Genomic DNA, 25,509 nt, shown 5'->3' with positions numbered 1-25,509 from the left:
CAAAAGTGACGTTTCTGAAGAATTTTAACAATTTTCTTGTATCTACGAACGCCAGAATGTACAAAATTGACCTAAACGTCTCCTTTTCCTAATCTGAGATGATTCTGCATGCTTTGGGTGTGTTTCGTGGCTCAGAACCATCAAAAAATTTTGAAATATCGTTCAAATTCAATAAAAATCGATAAAAAAAAACAGTTTCTACCAAAAATTTGATGGTTTCGTTGCTCTTTCCTCGCCCGTAGGGTATCTGATTGGCTTAAAAGTACAAGAAAACACTTCAAAAGTGACGTTTCTGAAGAATTTTATCAATTTTCTTGTATCCACGAACGCCAGAATGCACAAAATTGACCCAAACGTCTCCTTTTCCTAATCTGAGACGATTCTGCATGCTTTAAGTGTGTTTCGTGGCTCTGAACCACCAAAAAATGTTGAAATATAGTTCAAATTCAATAAAAATCGATCAAAAAAAAAACAGTTTCTAGTAAAAATTTGATGGTTTCGTTGCTCTTTCCGGGCCAGTAGGGTATCTGATTGGCTTAAATGTATATGAAAACACTTCAAAAGTGACGTTTCTGAAGAATTTTAACAATTTTTTTGTATCCACGAACGCCAGAATGCACAAAATTGACCTAAACGTCTCCTTTTCCTAATCTGAGATGATTCTGCATGCTTTAAGTGTGTTTCGTGGCTCAGAACCATCAAAAAATGTTGAAATATTGTTCGAATTCAATAAAAATCGACAAAAATACAGTTTCTAGCTAAATTTTGATGGTTTCGTTGCTCTTTCCGGGCCCATGGGGTATCTGATTGGCTTAAAAGTACAAGAAAACACTTCAAAAGTGACGATTCTGAAGAATTTTATCAATTTTCTTGTATCCACGAACGCCAGAATGCACAAAATTGACCTAAACGTCTCCTTTTCCTAATCTGAGACGATTCTGCATGCTTTAAGTGTGTTTCGTGGCTCAGAACCATCAAAAAATGTTGAAATATAGTTCGAATTCAATAAAAATCGACAAAAATACAGTTTCTAGCTAAAATTTGATGGTTTCGTTGCTCTTTCCGGGCCCGTCGGGTATCTGATTGGCTTAAAAGTACATGAAAACACTTCAAAATTGATGTTTCTGAAGAATTTTAAAATTTTCTTTTATCTACGAACGCCAGAATGCACAAAATTGACCTAAACGTCTCCTTTTCCTAATCTGAGACGATTCTGCATGCTTTAAGTGTGTTTGGTGGTTCAGAACCGTCAAAAAATGTTGAAATATCGTTCAAATTCAATAAAAATCGATCAAAAAAAAACACTTTCTAGCTAAAATTTGATGGTTTCGTTGCTCTTTCCCGGCCCGTAGGGTATCTGATTGGCTTAAAAGTACAAGAAAACACTTCAAAAGTGACGTTTCTGAAGAATTTTATCAATTTTCTTGTATCCACGAACGCCAGAATGCACAAAATTGACCTAAACGTCTCCTTTTCCTAATCTGAGATGATTCTGCATGCTTTAAGTGTGTTTCGTGGCTCAGAACCATAAAAAAATTTTGAAATATCGTTCAAATTCAATAAAAATCGATCAAAAAAAAACAGTTTCTACCAAAAATTTGATGGTTTCGTTGCTCTTTCCTCGCCCGTAGGGTATCTGATTGGCTTAAAAGTACAAGAAAACACTTCAAAAGTGACGTTTCTGAAGAATTTTATCAATTTTCTTGTATCCACGAACGCCAGAATGCACAAAATTGACCCAAACGTCTCCTTTTCCTAATCTGAGACGATTCTGCATGCTTTAAGTGTGTTTCGTGGCTTAGCACCATCAAAAATTGTTGAAATATAGTTCAAATTCAATAAAAATCGATCAAAAAAAACAGTTTCTAGCTAAAATTTGATGGTTTCGTTGCTTTTTCGGGCCCATAGGGTATCTGATTTTCTTAAAAGTACAAGAAAACACATCAAAAGTGACGTTTCAGAAGAATTTTAACAATTTTCTTGTATCTACGAACGCCAGAATGGACAAAATTAACTTAAACGTCTTCTTTTCCTAATCTGAGACGATTCTGCATGCTTTAAGTGTGTTTCGTGGCTCTGAACCACCAAAAAATGTTGAAATATAGTTCAAATTCAATAAAAATCGACAAAAATACAGTTTCTAGCTAAAATTTGATGGTTTCGTTGCTCTTTCCGGGCCCGTTGGGTTTCTGATTGGCTTAAAAGGACAAGAAAACACTTCAAAATTGACGTTTCTGAAGAACTTTAAAATTTTCTTGTATCTACGAACGCCAGAATGCACAAAATTGACCTAAACGTCTCCTTTTCCTAATCTGAGACGATTCTGCATGCTTTAAGTGTGTTTCGTGGCTCAGAACCATTAAAAATCTTGAAATGTAGTTCAAATCCAATAAAAATCGACAAAAATACAGTTTCTAGCTAAAATTTGATGGTTTCGTTGCTCTTTCCGGTCTCGTTGGGTATCTGATTGGCTTAAAAGTACCAGAAAACACTTCAAAAGTGACGTTTCTGAAGAATTTTAACAATTTTCTTGTATCTACGAACGCCAGAATGCACAAAATTGACCTAAACTTCTCCTCTTTCTAATCTGAGACGATTCTGCATGCTTTAAGTGTGTTTGGTGGCTTAGAACCATCAAAAAACCTTGAAATATAGTTCAAATTCAATAAAAATCGACAAAAATACAGTTTCTAGCTAAAATTTGATGGTTTCGTTGCTCTTTCCGAGCCCGTAGGGTATCTGAGTGGCATAAAAGTACAAGAAAACACTTCAAAAGTGACGTTTCTGAAGAATTTTAACAATTTTCTTGTATCTACGAACGCTAGAATGCATAAAATTTACCCAAACGTCTCCTTTTCCTATTCTGAGACGATTCTACATGCTTTAAGTGTGTTTGGTGGCTCAGAACCATCAAAAACCGTTGAAATATAGTTCAAATTCAATAAAAATAAAAAAAAATACAGTTGCTAGCTAAAATTTGATGGTTTCGTTGCTATTTCCGAGCCCGTAGGGTATCTGAGTGGCTTAAAATTACAAGAAAACACTTCAAAAGTGACGTTTCTGACGAATTTTAACAATTTTCTTGTATCTACGAACGCCAGAATAAATAAATTTGACCTAAACGTCTCCTTTTCCTATTCTGAGACGATTCTGCATGCTTTAAGTGTGTTAGGTGGCTCAGAACCATCAAAAAACGTTGAAATATAGTTCAAATTCATTAAAATCGACAAAAATACAGTTTCTATCTAAAATTTGTTGGTTTCGTTGCTCTTTTCGAGCCCGTAGGGTATCTGAGTGGCTTAAAAGTACAAGAAAACACTTCAAAAATGACGTTTCTGAAGAATTTTAACAATTTTCTTGTATCCACGAAAGCCAGAATGCATAAAATTGACCTAATCGTCTCCTTTTCCTATTCTGAGACAATTCTGCATGCTTTAAGTGTGTTTGGTGGCTCAGAACCACCAAAAAACGTTGAAATATAGCTCAAATTCAATAAAAATCGACAAAAATACAGTTTCTGGCTAAAATTTGATGGTTTCGTTGCTCTTTCCGAGCCCCTTGGGTATCTGAGTGGCTTAAAAGTACAAGAAAACACTTCAAAAGTGACGTTTCTGAAGAATTTTAACAATTTTCTTGTATCTACGAACGCCAGAATGCATAAAATTGACCTAAACGTCTCCTTTACCTATTCTGAGACGATTCTGCATGCTTTAAGTGTGTTTGGTGGCTCAGAACCATCAAAAAACGTTGAAATATAGTTCAAATTCAATAAAAATCGACAAAAATAGTTTCTAGCTAAAATTTGATGGTTTCGTTGCTCTTTCCGGGCCCGTAGGGCATCTGAGTGGCTTAAAAGTACAAGAAAGCACTTCAAAAGTGATGTTTCTCGAAGAATTTTAACAATTTTCTTGTATGTACGAATGCCAGAATGCATAAAATTGACCTAAACGTCTCATTTTCCTATTCTGAGACGATTCTGCATGCTTTAAGTGTGTTTGGTGGCTCAGAACCATCAAAAAACTTTGAAATATAGTTCAAATTCTATAAAAATCGACAAAAATACAGTTTCTAGCTAAAATTTGATGGTTTCGTTGCACTTTCCGAGCCCGTAGGGTATCTGAGTGACTTAAAAGTACAAGAAAACACTTGAAAGGTGACGTTTCTGAAGAATTTTAACAATTTTCTTGTATCTACGAACGCCAGAATGCATAAAATTGATCTAAACGTCTCCTTTTCCTATTCTGAGACGATTCTGCATGCTTTAAGTGTGTTTGGTGGGTCAGAACCATCATAAAACGTTGAAATATAGTTCAAATTCAATAAAAATCGACAAAAATACAGTTTCTAGCTAAAATTTGATGGTTTCGTTGTTCTTTCCGAGCCCGTAGGGTATCTGAGTCGCTTAAAAGTACAAGAAAGCACTTCAAAAGTGACGTTTCTGAAGAATTTTAACAATTTTCTTGTATCTACGAACGCCAGAATGCATAAAATTGACCTAAACGTCTCCTTTTCCTATTCTGAGACGATTCTGCATGCTTTAAGCGTGTTTGGTGGCTCAGAACCATCAAAAAACGTTGAAATATGGTTCAAATTCAATAAAAATCGACAAAAATACAGTTTCACGCAATATTTGATGGTTTCGTTGCTCTTTCCGGGCCCGTAGGGCATCTGAGTGGCTTAAAAGTACAAGAAAGCACTTCAAAAGTGATGTTTCTCGAAGAATTTTAACAATATTCTTGTATCTACGAATGCCAGAATGCATAAAATTGACCTAAACGTCTCATTTTCCTATTCTGAGACGATTCTGCATGCTTTAAGTGTGTTTGGTGGCTCAGAACCATCAAAAAACTTTGAAATATAGTTCAAATTCTATAAAAATCGACAAAAATACAGTTTCTAGCTAAAATTTGATGGTTTCGTTGCACTTTCCGAGCCCGTAGGGTATCTGAGTGACTTAAAAGTACAAGAAAACACTTGAAAGGTGACGTTTCTGAAGAATTTTAACAATTTTCTTGTATCTACGAACGCCAGAATGCATAAAATTGATCTAAACGTCTCCTTTTCCTATTCTGAGACGATTCTGCATGCTTTAAGTGTGTTTGGTGGGTCAGAACCATCATAAAACGTTGAAATATAGTTCAAATTCTATAAAAATCGACAAAAATACAGTTTCTAGCTAAAATTTGATGGTTTCGTTGTTCTTTCCGAGCCCGTTGGGTATCTGAGTCGCTTAAAAGTACAAGAAAGCACTTCAAAAGTGACGTTTCTGAAGAATTTTAACAATTTTCTTGTATCTACGAACGCCAGAATGCATAAAATTGACCTAAACGTCTCCTTTTCCTATTCTGAGACGATTCTGCATGCTTTAAGTGTGTTTGGTGGCTTAGAACCATCAAAAAACCTTGAAATATAGTTCAAATTCAATAAAAATCGACAAAAATACAGTTTCTAGCTAAAATTTGATGGTTTCGTTGCTCTTTCCGAGCCCGTTGGGTATCTGAGTAGCTTAAAAGTACAAGAAAACACTTCAAAATTGACGTTTCTGAAGAATTTTAACAATTTTCTTGTATCTACGAACGCCAGAATGCATAAAATTGACCTAAACGTCTGCTTTTCCTATTCTGAAACGATTCTGCATGCTTTAAGTGTGTTTGGTGGCTCAGAACCATAAAAAAACGTTGAAATATAGTTCAAATTCGATAAAAATCGACAAAAATACAGTTTCTAGCTAAAATTTGATGGTTTCGTTGCTCTTTCGGAGCCCGTAGGGTATCTGAGTGGCTTAAAAGTACAAGAAAACACTTTAAAAGTGACGTTTACAAAGAATTTTAACAATTTTCTTGTATCTACGAACGCCAGAATGCATAAAATTGACCTAAACGTCTCCTTTTCCTATTCTGAAACGATTCTGCATGCTTTAAGTGTGTTTGGTGGCTCAGAACCATCAAAAAACGTTGAAATATAATTCAAATTCAATAAAAATCGACAAAAATACAGTTTCTACCTAAAATTTGTTGGTTTCGTTGCTCTTTCTGAGCCCGTATGGGTACCTGAGTGGCTTAAAAGTACAAGAAAACACTTCAAAAGTGACGTTTCTGAAGAATTTTAACAATTTTCTTGTATCTACGAACGCCAGAATGCATAAAATTGACCTAAACATCTCCTTTTCCTATTCTGAGACGATTCGGTATGCTTTAAGTGTGTTTGGTGGCTCAGAACCATCAAAAAACTTTGAAATATAGTTCAAATTCTATAAAAATCGACAAAAATACAGTTTCTAGCTAAAATTTGATGGTTTCGTTGCACTTTCCGAGCCCGTAGGGTATCTGAGTGACTTAAAAGTACAAGAAAACACTTGAAAAGTGACGTTTCTGAAGAATTTTAACAATTTTCTTGTATCTACGAACGCCAGAATGCATAAAATTGACCTAAACGTCTCCTTTTCCTATTCTGAGACGATTCTGCATGCTTTAAGTGTGTTTGGTGGCTCAGGACCATCAAAAAACGTTGAAATATAGTTCAAATTCAATAAAAATCGACAAAAATATAGTTTCTTGCTAAAATTTGATGGTTACGTTGCTCTTTCCGAGCCCGTAGGGTATCTGAGTGGCATAAAAGTACAAGAAAACACTTCAAAAGTTACGTTTCTGAAGAATTTTAACAATTTTCTTGTATCTACGAATGCCAGAATGCATAAAATTGACCCAAAACGTTTCCTTTCCCTATTCTGAGACGATTCTGCATGCTTTAAGTGTGTTTGGTGGCTCAGAACCATCAAAAAACGTTGAAATATAGTTCAAATTCAATCAAAATCGACAAAAATACAGTTTCTAGCTAAAATTTGATGGTTTCGTTGCACTTTCCGAGCCCGTTGGGTATCTGAGTGGCTTAAAAGTACAAGAAAACACTTCAAAAGTGACGTTTCTGAAGAATTTTAACAATTTTCTTGTATCTACGAACGCCAGAATGCATAAAATTGACCTAAACATCTCCTTTTCCTATTCTGAGACGATTCTGCATGCTTTAAGTGTGTTTGGTGGCTCAGAACCATCAAAAAACTTTGAAATATAGTTCAAATTCAATAAAAATCGACAAAAATACAGTTTCTAGCTAAAATTTGATGGTTTCGTTGCCCTTTCCGAGCCCGTAGGGTATCTGAGTGGCTTAAAAGTACAAGAAAACACTTCAAAAGTGACGTTTCTGAAGAATTTTAACAATTTTCTTGTATCTACGAAGCCAGAGTAGTTATATAGTGGGGCTCCTGGCTCAGGTCAAATGAGGTCAACCCGAGCTAGGAGCCCCACAACTTTTGATCGAGCGGTCATTGATCTTTTTGGTCGACAATTGACCTGGGCGTTCATTGACTCTTTGTGGCTGCAGGTGGCTGACATGTGCGTTGACCTTGTTTTTGCTCGGTTAAGCTGACGCAGCGATCCCCTTCCTATCTCGAGCAGGCTCGAGTAATACCCCACCATCTCTTTTGCGGTTATATAAACGTCGATTTACTTGTCAGTGATTTATTTAGTATTGTGCCTTCAATTGTTGAACAGATTGTAAATTTAAAATGTCGTCTTTTATTTCTTGTTTTAATAAAGAATCACAATTACAAGCTTTTGTGAGTGCAAAAACTTTAGAAGGAAACAAAAAGTTTTTAATTAAAAGTTTTAGTAAAAATCCTACAAAATACGGGGACAAAATATTTGTACAACTGGAAGATTGCAGGACAATACTACCCGAGCGCTTTACTGAAAAATTCGACGATTCAGTAATCGACGATCTGAACAGAAAAATTGCTAACGGCTGGAAGTTGCATTTCGTCAACAAAGGACCGATCGGTCAAACCGTCAACATAGAATTCATTGAAGGATGAAGATAATGAAAAATAAGAAATATAATCTAAATATCGTTAAAACTTTGCATCGGAGATTAGATTTACATTTGGAACGTATTCGTTCCATAAAAGAAGCAATTAAGTTGTATGAAATAAGAAAAGGACTTAATAATCTTAAGCTGTAGAATTAATGATTTTAATAAATTATAATTAATCACTTACTGTGTTTTATTTCACCATCCTCGTACAAAATATTATTTTATGGTGAATCGTCATGAATAAAAGACGTGTGTGCTTCGATAATATACCTGTTATTTTCTTAATAAATGATAAAGAAAACCGAATTAATACTTGGTTATATGATGTTAGAAGATTTCAAATGAATGTGGAACGTTTCGAAATAAGGTACAAATAAAACCGTTAATCGAAAAAATGATGGAGAAGAAGCGAAAATTTAGAGAAACAATCGAAAAGTTAGATTCACAATTGAAAATTATTCAACAAAGAAAATCAGTTAAATAACTTCTTCGAAAATTGGAATAATTCAAATTATATTATTATATTGTAATAAATATTGTTTATATCGTTTGGTGTGTTATTTTCACCAGTCCCATATAAAATTATTTAATTGCGATTAACCGTCACGAATAAAAGCCGTGTTTCTTCCGACAAAATTCCGTTTATTTTCGTAATAAATAAATGGTTACTTAGGTTATTCATAACAGACAAAAAAATTATTTGTTTTGGGTCGAAAATAGGCCCAGACTACATAAACTTTTACCCAAACGACAAATAATAAACCTAACCACGCCCGTAATAATTTAAAATAAAATTTCAGCTGTCCGAAGCAAGTTTCTGTTGATTTAAGCTTATTTGCACTCGGAATCTTGTACATTACAAATAATTACGGATCAATCTAACGTAAAAATAATGATGCGAAACACGTCCGTAATTATTAGAATAAAATATCAAATGTCGGAAGGCGAGAGTGTGTTGTTTAAAATTAAAAAATGTCACTTACATCGTCGAAAACAGACAGTAAAATTATCCGTTCTTTCTCGAAAACATGCATATACACACATATCACAAAAACCACCATTTAGTGTCCAAAACAAAGCAACAAAACCACTTATTTTCCGATATAATTACGAATATTTTCACCTTAAAATTTGTAAACCGAAACGCGTCGTCGTCCGTCATTATAACAATATTCTTTCGCATCAGCAGATTCCTTCGGAACCACACGTTATTTTCTCATTAGACAGGGACGTATTCGGAAATATTTAAAAATAAGGAATTATCGCTTCAGGGTGCCAAAAAGCAGAAAGTTTGTTTACAAAAAAAAAAAAAACGCATCTCTATAAACTAATGACACAATTTGTGTAAAAATAAATGAGGGTAAGGGGTGTAATAATTGTTTAAATATAAAAAAAATGTTTAACTCGAAAACGGTAAGAGATAGGAGGTTCGTGCAAAGAACAAAAAAGTTTCTAAAAGACGAAACACATGCACCTATCTTGACGGTTTTTAGTTTGAGTTTAGCATTTCGGAGAAAAGGGCAAAAGTTTGTGGTGACCAGACGGAATTAGTTAAAAATTTGTTTTTTGTGTCAAATTATTTTCGGATGAATAATCGATAGGTCCATATAATTAAATATGTGAAAATTTGAGTTTGGGGCGCAACAATTTTTGTCAAAAAAGGTTGTCAAAATTCGAAAAAAAGCTTTCCTTGAGCAGTAGGAAAGTAAATTAGAAGTTTTGGTGAAAAAAAAAATTAAAAAAATTCAAAGAATCCAAAGAAAAATTGAAATAAAAAAAATCTCAAAAAAAAAATTCAAATTTTGAAAAGTTTGTTTTTCCACAAAAACAAATGCATATTCATGAAGTACTATCTAATCGTGTGTAAAAATGATTATGACTCATAGGTGTATCTACCGTTTAAATAGAAAAAATTTTTGTTACTCGAAAATGGTAAGAGATAGGAGGTTCGTGTATAGGGCAAAAAAGATTGACAAAAACAAATAATATCGACAGCCGTCAACGGTTTTTCGCTAACTTTTGACATGACTGTGAAAAGGGCAAAAGTTTGTGGCGCCCAAACGGTAAAACTTAAAAAATATATTTTTGTATCAAAATATTTCCGAATAAACGGTCTATAGGTCTACGTAGCAAAAAAAGTATTTTCATCTACCGTTTAGTAGTAATAACGAAAAAACCTTATAGCTCCAAAGGGGTAAGAGGTAGCATGTCGGTACAAGGGAACGGAAAAAAGCTAAAAGAATTAAGACACACGTTGAGCAAAAAAAATTTCGAAAAAAGTTGAAATTGAGTTAGAAAAGGGCAAAAGTTTCTAGTGCCCAAACGGTAAGAGATAGGGTATCGGTTGTATACATCAAAACCTTCTTCTGGAACGAACGGATAAGTTTGCTCAAAAAAATCGATTCTGTCCACGTCAACCTTGATACAGGAGCCATTTTTAGTTTTTTCGAGGTCGCTACGAAAAACTTTTTTCAGGTCGAAAAAAAGACCATCTAAAGAGGATTCGAATAAGCCTAACATGCAGGACTTAAAAAAAAAAAAAAAAAAAGCGAAATGGGATATTCATATGATTTATTAATAATATAATACTACGACTACTACTACGAGCACTACTATTACAACTACTACTACTACTACCAATATCTATATTACTGCTACAAACATCTAATTATCTAAACTACTGGCCTACACACACTTAATTCTACAAAGCAAAATTTTATACTACTACTATATACATACTTATCACTACAACAACAACAACAACTACTACTACTACTACCTGCTATTACTACACTAAATTTATTTTGTTCATCAATTCTTTCACCCCTTTCGCACTACTTTCACACTGGATTAGTTGTTTGTTCACTTCCGCGAGTTGCGTTTTTCGTTCTGCCAATAGTCTCTGAAATTCGCAAACTTTGTTGAAATATCTTTTTACGTCTTTTTCATATTTGGCCTTTTTGCGTAACAGGTCACTACGGCGCACCTTTTGAATTTGTTCCGCCGCCCGACACTTCCAACGGAAGGACGACAGCAGCTCCGACGCCGTGGATGGTGCCTGGAACTCTTCCTCGCTCTCCTCCTCCGTTCGAAGTATCAATGGCGGTGTTCGGCAAGCCTGTTCCTCCTCTTCCTGCTGCTCCTGCTCTTCTCGCTGTTGTTGTTGCTGCTCCGTTTGCTGCTCCTCCTCCTGCTGCCCTTCTTCTTGTTCCTTCGTCACGCCACAGACTTGACGAAGTATACCCATATTTTTGCCTTGCGTTTCCAAACCCTCAAATAATGAGGGCGTTAAAGAAACGCATGACTCGTCCAGTGCAATGGACAGCTGGGAGGGCGTCTCTGAAGGCTCTTCCCTTAATTCTATGGCCTTGGAAGTGGACGCTTCTTGCCGAATGGATTTTATTTCATCCAATTCCTCGGCCGTTAAATCGGCCAGTTTCCTCATTTTCGGCATGACGGGCTGTCAAACAAAATACAGACTTATAAACATTTCAACATTTATGAATATACAAAATTAAAAAAAAAAATGTATATGTAAAATATTAAAAATAAAAAACATTTAGCAAAAAACCAAAAGACCTGTCTGAATTGTGTTGTCTTCTAATATTGTAAAAAATATTAAACAAATAAATAATAAAAAAAACCTACCTGAATTACAATATCCTGAATGATATTTATTTTTTTCGAGTTTACTGAATGCTTCATCTTCTTTCACTTACAAACTTTCACTTTACTTTCACGATCACTTACAAACACTGAAGAACTAATAATGACAATTATGTGTCTCCATACAAAATATATAGGAAAAAAAAATGCAGAGTAATGAAAAAATAATTTTAGAAAGAGGGGTGAAATGCCAAATCAGCAATTTATTATGTCCATATATGGACATCTAAAAGACTGCTAGACTTCAAGGTCATGAAAAACTCTTCCCGTGAGAAATGCAATTTAGCAGTTCTCATGAGACAAACAAATCAGCAATTTCAATAACACGTGCTTTTCTCAGAATTTAGGGGTTCAAGGTGATGAAAACGACTATTTCCGTGAGAAATGCAATTCAGCAATTTTTGAACACGTGCTCTTCTCGGAAATTAAGAGTTCAAGGTCATGAAAAAACTATTTCCGTGTGAATTGCAATTCAGCAATCCAAGCCTCACTGTGATGAAGCACATGTATATAAGACGTATTGGTGTTCTATAAATTTATCAGTTCAGTTCACACATCAGATATGTTTCCACTGAAAGAGAGTATTTTGGTTTCTCGCGATTTTGATATAGATTCATTGAATGAAGAGAAACGTCGTATCATTCAAGCAATCGAAAGTTTGTTACGACAAAAATTTCCATTGTGCAGAAAATTCATGGCTGGTGGATGTGCCGCATTTCTATTGAACCGAACCTCTTCATATACGGACATTGATATTTATATAGAAAAAAATGAAAATATAGAAGAATGGTCTAAGGATAACTGCCAAGCTAACCGAATCTCTACTTACGTTTATCAATCCAAATGGCCTTGCTGTTATTTGAATTTTGAAGGTTTTCTATTTAACCTTATTTTTATTGAACCTCGTCCTCAAATTTCCTTGGAAGCCAGAATACTAAGAATTCTCAAATCTTTCGATTTAACGATATGCAAAGTGGCAATGTATTTTTCAAGTGGAGTAAATCCAGTACTTGTTGAATGGAAATTAACAGATGTGAATTTCGACAATGTTGAAAAAAAAGATCGCATCACCAAATATAAGAAAAGAATTGCGAAAAAGGAAGTACGATTTGAACCAAACAATTTAGTCATGTCAGCATATACTGTAGTGGTAGATCACGATGATTCCTGTCGTGCTGCTAATAATTTGAAAAATATTAAATAATTTATTGTTGGGTTAAATCGTAGTGCTGATGCTGTTAGAAAAAAATGATAGGATATATGTGAAATAAAACTAATAAATGTAAATAATTGTTTTATTGAATCCGCACATTCATAGATTTTCAAACATTTGTTGGATTATTGGGTTTGCTACAATGAGTGAAACATATTAACACTAAATAAAGTAACACACAAAATATAATTACAAAAATAATTGCTCCTGCAGAAGTAAATATCCAGATCCAGGGTTTTGCCAGACAATATTGTGTAGCATTTTCACCGCTAGAACTTTTGTATCCACTGTAATCGTTAATAGTGGTGATATTTGGTGACTTGCATCGGCTTCTGTTTTTGAAGACAAATTCTAGTCGATACTGCAGTTGGTTGGAAACGGATACATTTTTTGAATAAAACATAACTAACTGATCATGTCCATCTTTAATTTCTATCATTTTTCTACAAGTACATTCTTTATTTCTAACCAGAGTTTGCAAATATACATCTGTAACATTGCTATCAGTGAATAAATAAAAATCTTTCTGTATTAAAATGGTCGATAAAATAAGTGTGCAGTTTAAGCCTAACATTGTTTGGATAGAATGAGTACTTTGTTGTTGCGAGGTAACCTATATATGTATTCAACAGCACCACCACCACCACCACCACCACCACAATTAGCACTAACGGCTCGCCAAATCCCAGCATGCTACTATTACGGTCATTATCGAGAATATGAGAAAAAGTGAAGCAGACCACACATGATCGTTTCTTAAACAAAAATCAAAGATTTCCTTTGAATTGTTACTACTGTTAATATTTTCGATTATTAACCATTGAGAAAATTGTCGATTTCCTTGTTCTGTTTTTATCTTGTAAGCCAAATAATTTTGCGTTGTGATATTTTTCGCATAGAAGAGATGATAACTGGTTTCGATTATATTGATCGGAGTCATTTTTTCCCAACATTCCTTTTCATACGTCTGAATATACAGGAGAGTTATGTTTGGCGTGGTATAGATATATAAGTTGTTTTCAACAAGCGCACTTAATAATACCATCACGTTGATAGGCAGAAACATTTTAGACTAGTTATGTTCTTGTATACACACACTCGAATAGCAAGCTTGTAGAGGTGGTAAGTCATGGTAGGGTGGTAGCGATAAACGGACCGAAAGAAATTACTATAATTATTTTATTATTTTCTTCTAAAAACTGACTTATAATTATTGATTGCCGTTCTGTCCAGCAGCAGCTCCCTACTCATGGAGGGGACGTAGGTTTGACTAATTTCATTATCCCAGTTGTCTGGGCATTCTATTATTGGCGGTGGTGGTGGTGGTCGTGGTGGTGGTGATGGCGGCGGATGGGATGCTCTGGAAGCAGCCTCACGGAGACATCTCTCCCGCTCCCAGGCCTCACGATGACAATTAAAAATATGGCGCTTCAATCGGCCCTCAAGAAGCCTATGGCTTCTGTCAAACGGGCATATGACAAATTGCTCTAAAAAAAAGAAAAAACAATTAGGATTTTTATTTAATAGTAATAAAGACAAGCTTACCCATTTTGTTGTTTATATATATTTTTCTTAAGTGTTGAGGACTGAGTGTGATCTTCAATTTGTTGAGGACTGTTATAACTCTTGCGGGTGATCTTCAATTTATACACATTATCAATCCCCACTCTTGCTATTTTCCTCCACTTTTACTACAGAATACATTTTCCTAATTATGCTGAAGTTGATAATTTAGTTGTTTTTCTGAGCTTGCAAAAATACGCGTCTCATTTTTCGCTGATTTTTATTAAATTTGTTGAGTTGTGTGTTACAATCGGAAATTTCGTTCACATATGAATAAGAAGGTATTCCACAGAAAAATAAAAAAAAAATAATAGTGCTCTTCTTTCTACTGTGATAAACAAGTTCGACAGCAAAAAAAAAAAAAAGAAATGCATCCGCAGGAAACAGTGACGGCTATATGTAAAGGCTCGCTTAAGCTAATTCATGAATATATTAGTAAAATCAAAACAATCGAAGAAATTAAAAATTTTTTAGTATATATATATATACCAGCATTAGAATAATTAGAAAAGCACTTAGATGTAAAATACATCGAGAAAATATTTTAGAAAATGCTAATTCCTTAGAAACAAGTCTAGCTTATTTAAAATTTTACCGTTTCAAGCTTTTGAATAAGAAAAAACATTTGTCTCTAAAAATTGGAGAAGGTTATTTTAAAAGAGACAAATTTAAACCTACGGCAAACGTAACCTGGCAAGACATAGAATCTTGTTCTGAACAAAGGATTCGTACAGGATTTATAATTAATCATCACATTAAAGATCCTCTTCAGTTTTTTCGACAATCTTTTAAATGCTTTATGTTTAGAATTAGAAAAGAGCTAAAAAACACGATGCTAAAAGTAAATGTAATTTTTTCGGCAAATTTCATTAAACCGCACTCTGGTGAAACAGACGTTAAAACATTCTCCACAAAAAATCAGCACATTGATGCATATACAGATTTAAAGCAATGGTACGAAGAGAACGTTGTTGATAAGATAATGAAGAAATTAGAAGAATTTGCGGAAAAGGACTCCGGTTGGGCGTTGTATGAGATTTTAGGATTGAAAATTAACATAAATAAATATGATCCAATCAAATTTGGTTACTCAACTTTCGTGTCCACACCAGCTTGCATTAAAAAAAAACATGCAATAATTAATGTCCAAAATGATGATGAATATTGTTTTCTATGGGCAATAGTTTCAGCTTTATTCCCTACCGATAAAAATTCACATCGAAAATCGTCGTATCCACACTTCAAAAATGTGTTGAAATATGATAATTTAGACTTTCCAATCACAATTAAAGACATTCAAAAATTTGAAGAACTCAACAATCTTGCAATTAATTTGTACTGCATCGAGGAGAAAAAAGTTTTACCTTGTCGTTTAAGCACAAGGTTTTTAAATTCTAATAAAGTAATTAATTTGCTTATGCTACCTGCTGAAACACAAATACAAAATACAAAAAACGACAATGATCACTTTGAAGATCGTCAATTGCTCTATCATTTCGTATGGATCAAAAATTTGTCAGCTCTTTTAGCTAAGCAACTTTCCCTCCATAAATGTAAATTTTATATATGCGAAAGGTGTTTAAATCATTTCACTACAGAGGAATTACTCCAAAAACATAAAACTACATGTCAGAGTATTAATAAATATTCCATAAGACTGCCATCAGAAAACGAAAATTATTTGTATTTTCAAAATTATAGATATCAAGAAAAAGTACCTTTTACTATATATGCAGATCTCGAGAGTATTCTTCTTGATTATTCAAAAGACCACATGTCCACTACTTGTAAAACCAATCCTTATCAAAAACATGTTGCATACAGTGTTGCATACTATTTTCACTGTTCATATGATAATTCTCTTTCCAGATTTCGTTTGTATCGAGGTAAAGATTGCATCCAATGGTTTGTTCAAGAGTTAAATCAATTGGCTCTGTTCGAACAATAATTGCTCCATTCCGGCGCACGCGCGAGTGAGCGGAAGTAGTACGCTACTGAACGTAAAAGGTGCATGAGTGAACGGTTTTTCCTCTCGCGTGTTCCTCGTTGTACTTCTCAACATCAGGCTACCAAGAACCAGGGGCCCCTGTCACCTACAGCAGGATACTCCAGGTTAGTGGTACTTCTCAGTTATTCTCGGTCCTTCGCGCAAAGTTAAGTCACGGCACCCCGCGTGCACATTTGGTCCTAATCGGAGCCGGATCATAACCTCACATTTATCGGTTTCTCGGTCGACGCTTTATCGCGTATCGCCGCAATGACTAACGAAGAAGTGTTGCAATCTCAAATTAAGAAGCTCGCCGTACTGAAATCTACACGGGAAAAGTTATTTGCTCAAGTTCAAAACTGTTATGACTCCGTGAAGAGAACCACCGTTGATACAGCTCTTCAGTTCAAGCCTCGGTACGAAAAACTAGAGGTTATTGAGATAGAAATGGATAAGACTCAGAATGCAATTATTCAGCTAAATGCAGATTTATTGGATAATCGCCATGCTCTCGAAGTCTGTAAGGTGCAAACAGCTTTCGATGATTTAGTATTTAACACACGTGGTCGTTATTTAGACCTGGTGAAGACACAACCTCCGCAGCAAACCAGCAGTAATTCGGTCGCCAACAGCAACCAGCATTTGCCCAGAATAAATATCCCTACGTTCACCGGTCGCATCGAAGAATGGTCGGCGTTTTTCTCACTGTTCGATTCGGTTGTCCACAAAAACGATGCGTTATCAGAAGCTGAAAAATTCCAGTATTTGCGCTCTTATCTGCGAGATGACGCATTAACAGTCATTGCCAATTTTCATCTAACCCCCGAAAATTACGCACTGGCGTATGAGGCATTGCAACTTCGCTACCAGAATAAAAGACGGTTGGCGACTCACTGCGTCAATCAAATTCTAGGTTTTACTCCTTTATCATCCCCAAGTTCTAGCAGTTTGAGACATTTTTTGAATATTCATTCGAATTCCATTAATGCTCTTAAGGCTTTGAATCTTCAAGACCTTGGTGATTTTTTGCTGTTTCAATTATCGTTTGCAAATTTGGATCCTGTATCTAGAAAAGCTTTTGAGAATAGGCAAAGTTCAAATTCCGTTCCCAGCTATCAGGCGTTAATTGATTTCATAACGGATCAGAATCGAACGTACGAACTTCTCTCTCAGGACACAAAATCACCGAAATGTAAATCTCTATCAGTTAAGTCATTCCGTGCTTCACTCATGACAAATGCCAAATCCGATGCCCCCTATACGTGCTCTGTCCCGTGCGTGCTCTGCAAAGGTTCACATCCCTTTCCGGCATGCAGCGAATTTCTCCAGAAAACAAATGAACAGAAATATGATACGTTGAAGAGATTGAGACGATGTTTCAACTGTTTGGGTGCTCATAATCGAAATGAATGTCAATCTCGTAAAACTTCTCGTATTTGTCACAGCAACAAGCATCACTCCGTGTTACACCAGGAGTCCAAGGCGGATACCTCCGAAACTAGTACTTCTCCCTCTGTAGAGGAAAGAAAATCTCCCGTTGTGTTTTCGTGCAAGACCTCAGCGGAGCGCAACACTGTTTTACTAGCGACTGTGACAGCCCAGATCCAAGACTGTAATGGAGATTATCACAAGATAAGAGCTGTGGTTGATCCCGGCTCTCAAGTATCAGTGATTACTTCATCAACGGCGCAACATTTGGGATTAAAAAGAAGCAGATCTCCCATTGAAGTTACTGGCATCGCCAGTTTTCCTGTCAGAACTCAAGGTCTCATTCGTACCACTCTACGCTCTAGAACTCATGCTGATGTCGTAAACGTTCACGCTGTTGTACTTTCGGATATTCCTAATAAATTTCCTAGTCAGACGTTACCTTCTCACATTAAGGATCAGTTCAGTCATCTAACGTTAGCTGATGAAAACTTCCATCAAGCTGCTCGAGTTGAATTCTTAATTGGAGCAGATCTATATCCTCACATTTTATGTAATACGCAGCCTAATGTTATTCAAGGACAACCCTCTGCCATTGACACAATCTTTGGATGGATAATTATAGGCTCGATTTCATCTTCAACAAATTCCCCCTTGTGTTCTCTTCTCACATGCACCGATTCTCTTGATGATACCGTTCGTAATTTTTGGGAAACTGAGACTCTCGCTGATAACCTTTCAGTCTCCAATCCTGAAGATGACTTTTGTCAAGCTCATTTCAAGGACACGCACTATCGCGATCGCTCAGGCAGATATGTGGTATCAATGCCAGTCCGTGAGCAGCGCTCGCCGCTTCTCAGCAACCGAGAGACAACTCTGAACACTTATCTCAAAATGGAAGCTCGAATGTCTCGGCGTCCCCAACTCAACGCTGCTTATATTACTTTTCTCCAAGAATACCGCGATCTCGGACATATGCAACTAGCCGCACAACCTTCCATGTACGTAATGCCTCATCATTGTGTTCAAAAGGAAACTAGTTCAACTACCAAAGTGCGAGTTGTGTTTAACGGATCCTCCCCTGACTCAAACGGGACAACGCTTAATCAGCAACTTCTGCCCGGTCCTAAGCTACAAAAGGATTTGAGCCACATTCTCATGAATTTTCGCCTTCATGCTATAGCAGTCACAGCGGATATTCGACAGATGTATAGACAGATTTGGTTGAATCCAAAGCAACGTTATCTCCAGCACATATTCTGGAGGCCAGATCCCGCTTCTAATGTGCAGGAGTATGAGTTAAAAACAGTGACATATGGTTTAGCACCATCAGCATATCTTGCTCAACGTGTCCTTCTCCAGCTCGTCGAGGACGAAGGGCATGAGTTCCCATTGGCAGTACAAGCTATCACAGAAAGCACCTATGTGGACGATATTGCGCATGGTGCCTCTACAGTTGAGGAAGCGAAGTCGCTACAGTTACAACTCGCAAACCTACTCACTCGTGGCGGTTTCCAGCTGAGAAAATGGGCTAGTAATGATCCAATTGCTCTAGATCATGTTCCAGAACAGCATCGTGAATCTCCGTTGAATTTCTCAAGTGACGATCCTTCTATTAAGATTCTTGGATTACGGTGGGATCCTCGGTCTGATACTTTCACCTATTATGTACAAGAATTTGATTCTCAAGTTACCAAGCGCACTGTTCTTTCTTATATCGCTCGAGTCTTTGATCCCATGGGGTGGTTGTCTCCAATTGTATTTTGGGCTAAGCATTTTCTGCAACAGATATGGATCTCTAAAGTGGGCTATGATGATATCCTGCCGCCTTCCCTATCGGAGGCTTGGGGAAGGTTTTCTTCTCAAATGCGGTGTCTACGCGCACTTAAAATTCCTCGATACATTCTCCAAAGTTTGCCACGTTTGCTCTTGGTGGGATTCTCGGACGCTTCCTCTAAAGGATACTCCGCTTGCATCTATTTACATGCGTATGATTCCAGTAGCACTTGCAGCAATCATCTTTTGAAGGCCAAGAACAAAGTGGCACCCCTCAAGACATTGACTATTCCTCGATTGGAACTCTGTGGAGCATTGTTATTATCAAGACTACTTCGTGATGTGATTAAATCTCTTAAAGCCGTAAGATTTGAAAATGTTCATCTCTATACCGATTCTCAGATTGTCCTTGCATGGCTCCACACCTCTCCTCATCTTCTCAAAACCTACGTGGCCAATCGTGTAGTTCGCATATTAGAGCATACATCTCTTCACCAATGGGCACACACAGTGTCGAATCAAAATTCAGCCGACTTTGCGTCTCGAGGATTATTTCCCGAAGAGATCATGGATTGTCATTCCTGGTGGAATGGACCAGATTTTATGCAGAATCCGCCGTCCAAGTGGCCCGTAAGAGGCGATAATTATGTCGCACCCGAAGAGCTCCCTGAGCGTAAAAACGATCCTATAGTTTTGCGCATCCAAGCCGACCCAGAAAATCCTCTGTATGAAGTTGTGTCACGATTTTCTTCATTTAGTAGACTACAACGCGCTTTCGCATTTATTCGCCGATGGCTACTCCGAATAAGATGTCCCGAGATGAAGGGTCCACTCTCAAGCGAAGAGATGCGATACTCGACCTTATCGCTTGTGCGTCTCACACAGCAAAACCATTTTCCTCTGCTTATAGAAGAGTTGCGTTCCAAAGGTCACACCACAACTCCATTAAGGAAGCTGTTCCCATTCTTGGATGCAATGGGTATAGTTAGGGTGGGCGGACGGCTACGACACTCCGCCCTGCCCCTAGATGCGAAACACCCTCTGCTTTTACCTCAGAAAGCTCATCTCTCGGCTTTAATTTGCGACTACTATCATCTGTACGCTTGCCACGCTGGACCTAGAAGCGTGCAGACGCTTATACAGCAGAAGTTCTGGATAATATCGATTCGATCCCTCCTACGGCAGCGCATTTTTCGCTGCATTCGCTGTTTTAAGTTTAAATCGAAACCTGTATTTCCCTTCATGGCTGATCTACCACCAGCTCGAGTTCAACCTAGCAAACCGTTTTCCTCTGTTGGCATTGACTTTGCCGGACCCTTCACGGTCAGGGAAAGTCGTCGACGTAAGGCCCACACATACAAAGGGTATCTCTGTTTATTCATATGTATGTCTACGAAAGCGGTCCATTTAGAAATGGTCTCGGAACTCTCCACGAAAGCCTTCTTAGCCTCGCTCAACAGATTCACCGCACGCCGTGGTCTACCCTCTGACATATACTCTGATTGCGGACGTAACTTTCTCGGCGCCGCTCGCCACCTGAGGGAGGTGAGTCAGTTTCTACGTTCGCACTCCTCTGAGATAACGAGTTCCTTAACTTCTTTGGAGATAAAATGGCATTTTAACCCTCCAGCCGCACCCAATTTTGGCGGCCTATGGGAGGCTGCGATCAAATCCGCAAAGAGTCTCTTGTATCGATCAATCGGCACCTCTCTCTTAACTTTCGAAGAGTACAGCACGCTATTTTGTAAGATTGAGGCGGTATTGAACAGCCGTCCCTTATGTGCCGTCACCTCTAACCCCGAAGATGCTGTAGATTACCTAAGCCCTGGACATTTCTTAGTCGGCAGACCGTTATTGCAACCTCCTGAAGCTCCCTTGGAGGACAACTTGAATTGGACCTGTCGGTGGCAACTACTCTCCCAGCTGTATCAGCGGTTCTGGAAGAGGTGGTCTACGGAGTATCTCCATACTCAACTCCAACGTCAGAAGTGGAATAAGGATCAACCAAACATTCAACCCGGCGCCATTGTCGCATTGTATGGCGCAGAGACTACCCCCCTTTCATGGCCGTTAGGACGCGTACAAGAGGTACATCCTGGAACCGATGGAGTCGTCCGTGTGGCCACAGTGAAAACCGCGACCGGTTTATATACGCGTCCGGTAAACAAGCTCGTGATTCTCCCAACCCAATTCTCAATGGAGAATTGAGTGAACTCTCATAATGTACATAAGGAACTCTCTTTAATTTTCGTTTAATTTTTCGTTAAATTTTGTTAAAATTTGGTGGGCGGTTATGTTCGAACAATAATTGCTCCATTCCGGCGCACGCGCGAGTGAGCGGAAGTAGTACGCTACTGAACGTAAAAGGTGCATGAGTGAACGGTTTTTCCTCTCGCGTGTTCCTCGTTGTACTTCTCAACATCAGGCTACCAAGAACCAGGGGCCCCTGTCACCTACAGCAGGATACTCCAGGTTAGTGGTACTTCTCAGTTATTCTCGGTCCTTCGCGCAAAGTTAAGTCACGGCACCCCGCGTGCACAGGCTTATTTTTGTAACAACAAATTTCAAAACATTATTTCTATGGAAAAATTAACTACACAAGAACGTGAGCAGTTTGAATCCTCACAAATATGTCATATATGTAAAAAAACATTTTCAGAAAATAACGTTAAAGTGCGCGATCATAATCACTTAACTGGAATGTATAGGGGTGCTGCACATCAGAGTTGTAATTTAAATTATAAAGATATTTGTGTTATACCTGTGGTGTTTCATAATATGAGTGGATATGACGCACATTTTTTTGTTAAAGAACTTTCAAATTCAATAAAAGGTGACATTAAATTGCTTCCGATCAATAAAGAAAGATATATTTCATTTACTAAATTTGTCGATGATACAAAAGTTAGTTTACGATTTATTGATTCTTTCAGATTTATGCCCTACAGTTTAGACAAGCTTTCTTCCAATTTAGATAATTCACAAAAAATTATTACTCAGACAAATTGTAATAATATGGAAGAATTTTATTTGTTAAACAGAAAAGGAGTGTTTCCTTATGATTATATAAATTCCTGGGAGAAACTCCTTGAAACAAAACTACCCGAAAAAAAGGATTTTTATAGCCGCTTATACGAACAAGATATTAAAGATGAAGATTATTCTCACGCTATCAAAGTTTGGAATACTTTCAATATTCGTACATTAGGAGAATATTCCGATTTATATTTAAAAACAGATGTGCTTCTTCTATCCGACGTATTCGAAGCATTTCGAACTACGTGTTTAAATACTTATCAACTTGATCCCTTACATTATTATACTGCACCAGGCTTAACATTTGATGCCATGTTAAAAACGACAAAAATTAAACTAGAACTCTTAACGGATATAGATAAAGTCCTTTTTGTCGAGAGAGGTATTAGAGGTGGAGTTTCCCAGTGTTCTAATAGATACGGTAAAGCCAATAATAAGTACATGAATAAAGACGAATATGATCCTTCACAAGATAGTACCTATTTAATGTATTTTGATGTTAATAACCTTTACGGAGCGGCAATGTCTCAATGTTTACCGTATGGGAAATTTGAATTTGTAGAAAATTTCAATATTTCAGATATCTTAGATACTTCTGATAATTCCACAACTGGTTATATTATTGAATGCGATTTGGATTATCCAGTAGATTTGCATGAAATACATAGCGATTTACCTTTAGCTCCAGAGCACATGATACCTCCCATTTCAAGGTCTAAACTTAAAAAGTTGTTATTGACTTTATATCCTAAGAAAAATTATGTTATACATTATAGGAATTTAAAAATGTATATAAAATTTGGTATGAAAATAAAATGTGTACATCGTGTTCTTAAATTCGAACAGTCTGCGTGGTTAAAGGAATATATAGACTTAAATACAAGGCTTAGACAGCAAGCGAAGAACGATTTTGAAAAAGATTTTTTTAAATTAATGATTAATGCTATTTATGGTAAATGCATGGAAAATGTTCGAAAACATAGGGATATTCGATTGGTCAGTAAATGGGAGGGACGATGGGGAGTTCGTTCTCTTATTTCTAAACCAAATTTTCACAGTTCAGTTGTATTTGATGATGATTCAGCTATCATCGAAATGAGTAAATTAGAGGTGTTTTTAAATAAACCAATTTATGTCGGTTTTTGTATTTTAGATATTTCTAAAACTTTTCTCTATGAATTCCACTATGGTTATATTAAGGAAACATTTAACAATAATGCAAAGTTGCTTTACACCGACACTGACAGTCTAATTTACGAATTTCATGTAGGTGATATATACGAATATATTAAGAAAGATTCTCATCGGTTTGATACTTCGGACTATGATTTGTATAATGTTTATGGTATAGAACAAAAAAATAAAAAAGTGCCAGGTTTGATGAAAGATGAAAATAACGGTAAGATTATGTTAGAATTTGTGGGTCTCAGATCGAAAATGTATGCATATAGAGTTGCAAAGGATGATTTTAATAAAAAAGTAGTTAAGAAATCCAAAGGTAGTACGAAAGCTTCACTTAAAACAATAACATTCGAAAATTATAAAGAATGCTTATTTAATAGCCGAAATTACGAAAAGTCCCAAAATCTCATCAAATCAAAACATCATATTGTTTACACAATAAAACAGGAGAAAATAGTTCTCAGCCATAATGATGATAAGAGAATTGTTACAAGATTTGCAACGGATACGCGACCTTGGGGATATCATATTTCGCCACCAGAAATGTGAAGAGTGGGGAATTATAATATAAAAACAGTTTAAGTTAGCTGATGATTTATTCGATGTTGGTGATTTCACATTACTACAATGTCTGACTTGAGACAATTTGTTGATTTGCAAGCATTTTGTGCATCCGAAAATGTGTATAAAATTTATCTTCGCGCCGCTGCGAATGATAGGACAAAATTAAATTTGTTCCTTTACATTATTGAAAAAGCAGAATTTATTGTACCGGATGAAGTGTTTAAATGGATTGCTGAAAATGAAGTTGGTTTTTTTACTCTTGACATATGTGTACTCCTACAAAAGAAACAATCTCTTGACAGCTATATTGATGCATTTCTACATATATGTGAAAGAGACAACATTGAAAATTTAAATTATGCTTCTTTGGAGTTTTTAATAACCACCAACTACCTTGATAATTCACTAGTTTATAAATCTTTTATTTATAAATTATTAAGTGATCATCGCTGGCAGAATCTGGGGGATATCTTCTATCCTGTTGAAAATATCCAGAAAAATTATCGACGGATCGAGCAATGTGTTGACGAATTTATGTGTCGAGCTGCATATTTGGCAAATCACAAAGCACTCACTACATTCTTTGAGGCTCTAACGATAATCAATTACGATTCCTTCACATCTAAACCCTCTGAAAATCAGGAGCACAAAAGAATTTTCACCTGGCTCAAAAAGAACATTGTCAAAGGCGAAGCTAATCCTGAATTACCATTAGGATGGACCGAAGGACCAGATGAAGCAAGATGGCCCTTAATTAAATTAGATGATTATAAGTATAAGAAAACTTTAGATGTAATTTTTGGTTCTCATAAATAAAATACACAAAAATGGTTGTATATGTAGTTTTATTTACCCCTCAAACATAATACATTAATTTTAAATACAGTAACATTTTAAATTATTCACAACACTCTGACGACATCTTGTGCAGGAATGTATTTTACCATTCGGTCGTGAAGAATAAGACAGTAGGCTGTGGTGTCTGCTGGAATACCTGCGGTCGTTTCAAACCACAACGTAATTGTAACGGGGCCTCTCTTCAAAGCTTCCGTTTGTTTAGAACAGTCGATTACTACTATGGGTGTCTTTTCTTTAAATTCATCCTTATCGAATAATGGCTCGCTAGTTTTGGATAAGAACGATGTCTGGAACTCTTTAAACATATCATAGAGAATTGCATAACGATTATTTGTGAAATCAACATTCAAGTTGTCGTAGGGATACA

At 36.4% G+C, this 25,509-nt stretch overlaps 2 protein-coding genes across 2 annotated transcripts; both read left to right on the top strand.

The window, feature by feature from the left end:
- The first annotated feature begins 16,568 nt into the window (after nt 1-16,568).
- On the top strand, nt 16,569-21,710 carry LOC135134622 (uncharacterized). The gene has a single exon (XM_064063345.1). The coding sequence runs from the start codon at nt 16,569-16,571 to the stop codon at nt 21,708-21,710; it is 5,142 nt and encodes a 1,713-aa protein (XP_063919415.1).
- Nucleotides 21,711-21,873: 163 nt separating this feature from the next.
- On the top strand, nt 21,874-24,269 carry LOC135134621 (uncharacterized). The gene is made up of 4 exons (XM_064063344.1): nt 21,874-21,877; nt 21,928-22,107; nt 22,162-22,270; nt 22,628-24,269. Exons 1-4 carry the CDS (start codon nt 21,874-21,876, stop codon nt 24,267-24,269), a joined length of 1,935 nt encoding a protein of 644 aa, XP_063919414.1.
- The last annotated feature ends 1,240 nt before the right edge of the window (nt 24,270-25,509 follow it).

Source organism: Zophobas morio, unplaced genomic scaffold, assembly GCF_036711695.1.
Source record: "Zophobas morio isolate AGI-343-1 ecotype UQ-CSIRO unplaced genomic scaffold, CSIRO_AGI_Zmor_V1 ptg000023l, whole genome shotgun sequence".
NCBI lineage: Eukaryota > Metazoa > Arthropoda > Insecta > Coleoptera > Tenebrionidae > Zophobas > Zophobas morio.
Note: the sequence above shows the minus strand (reverse complement) of the source record. Positions and strands in the feature narration are given on the sequence as shown.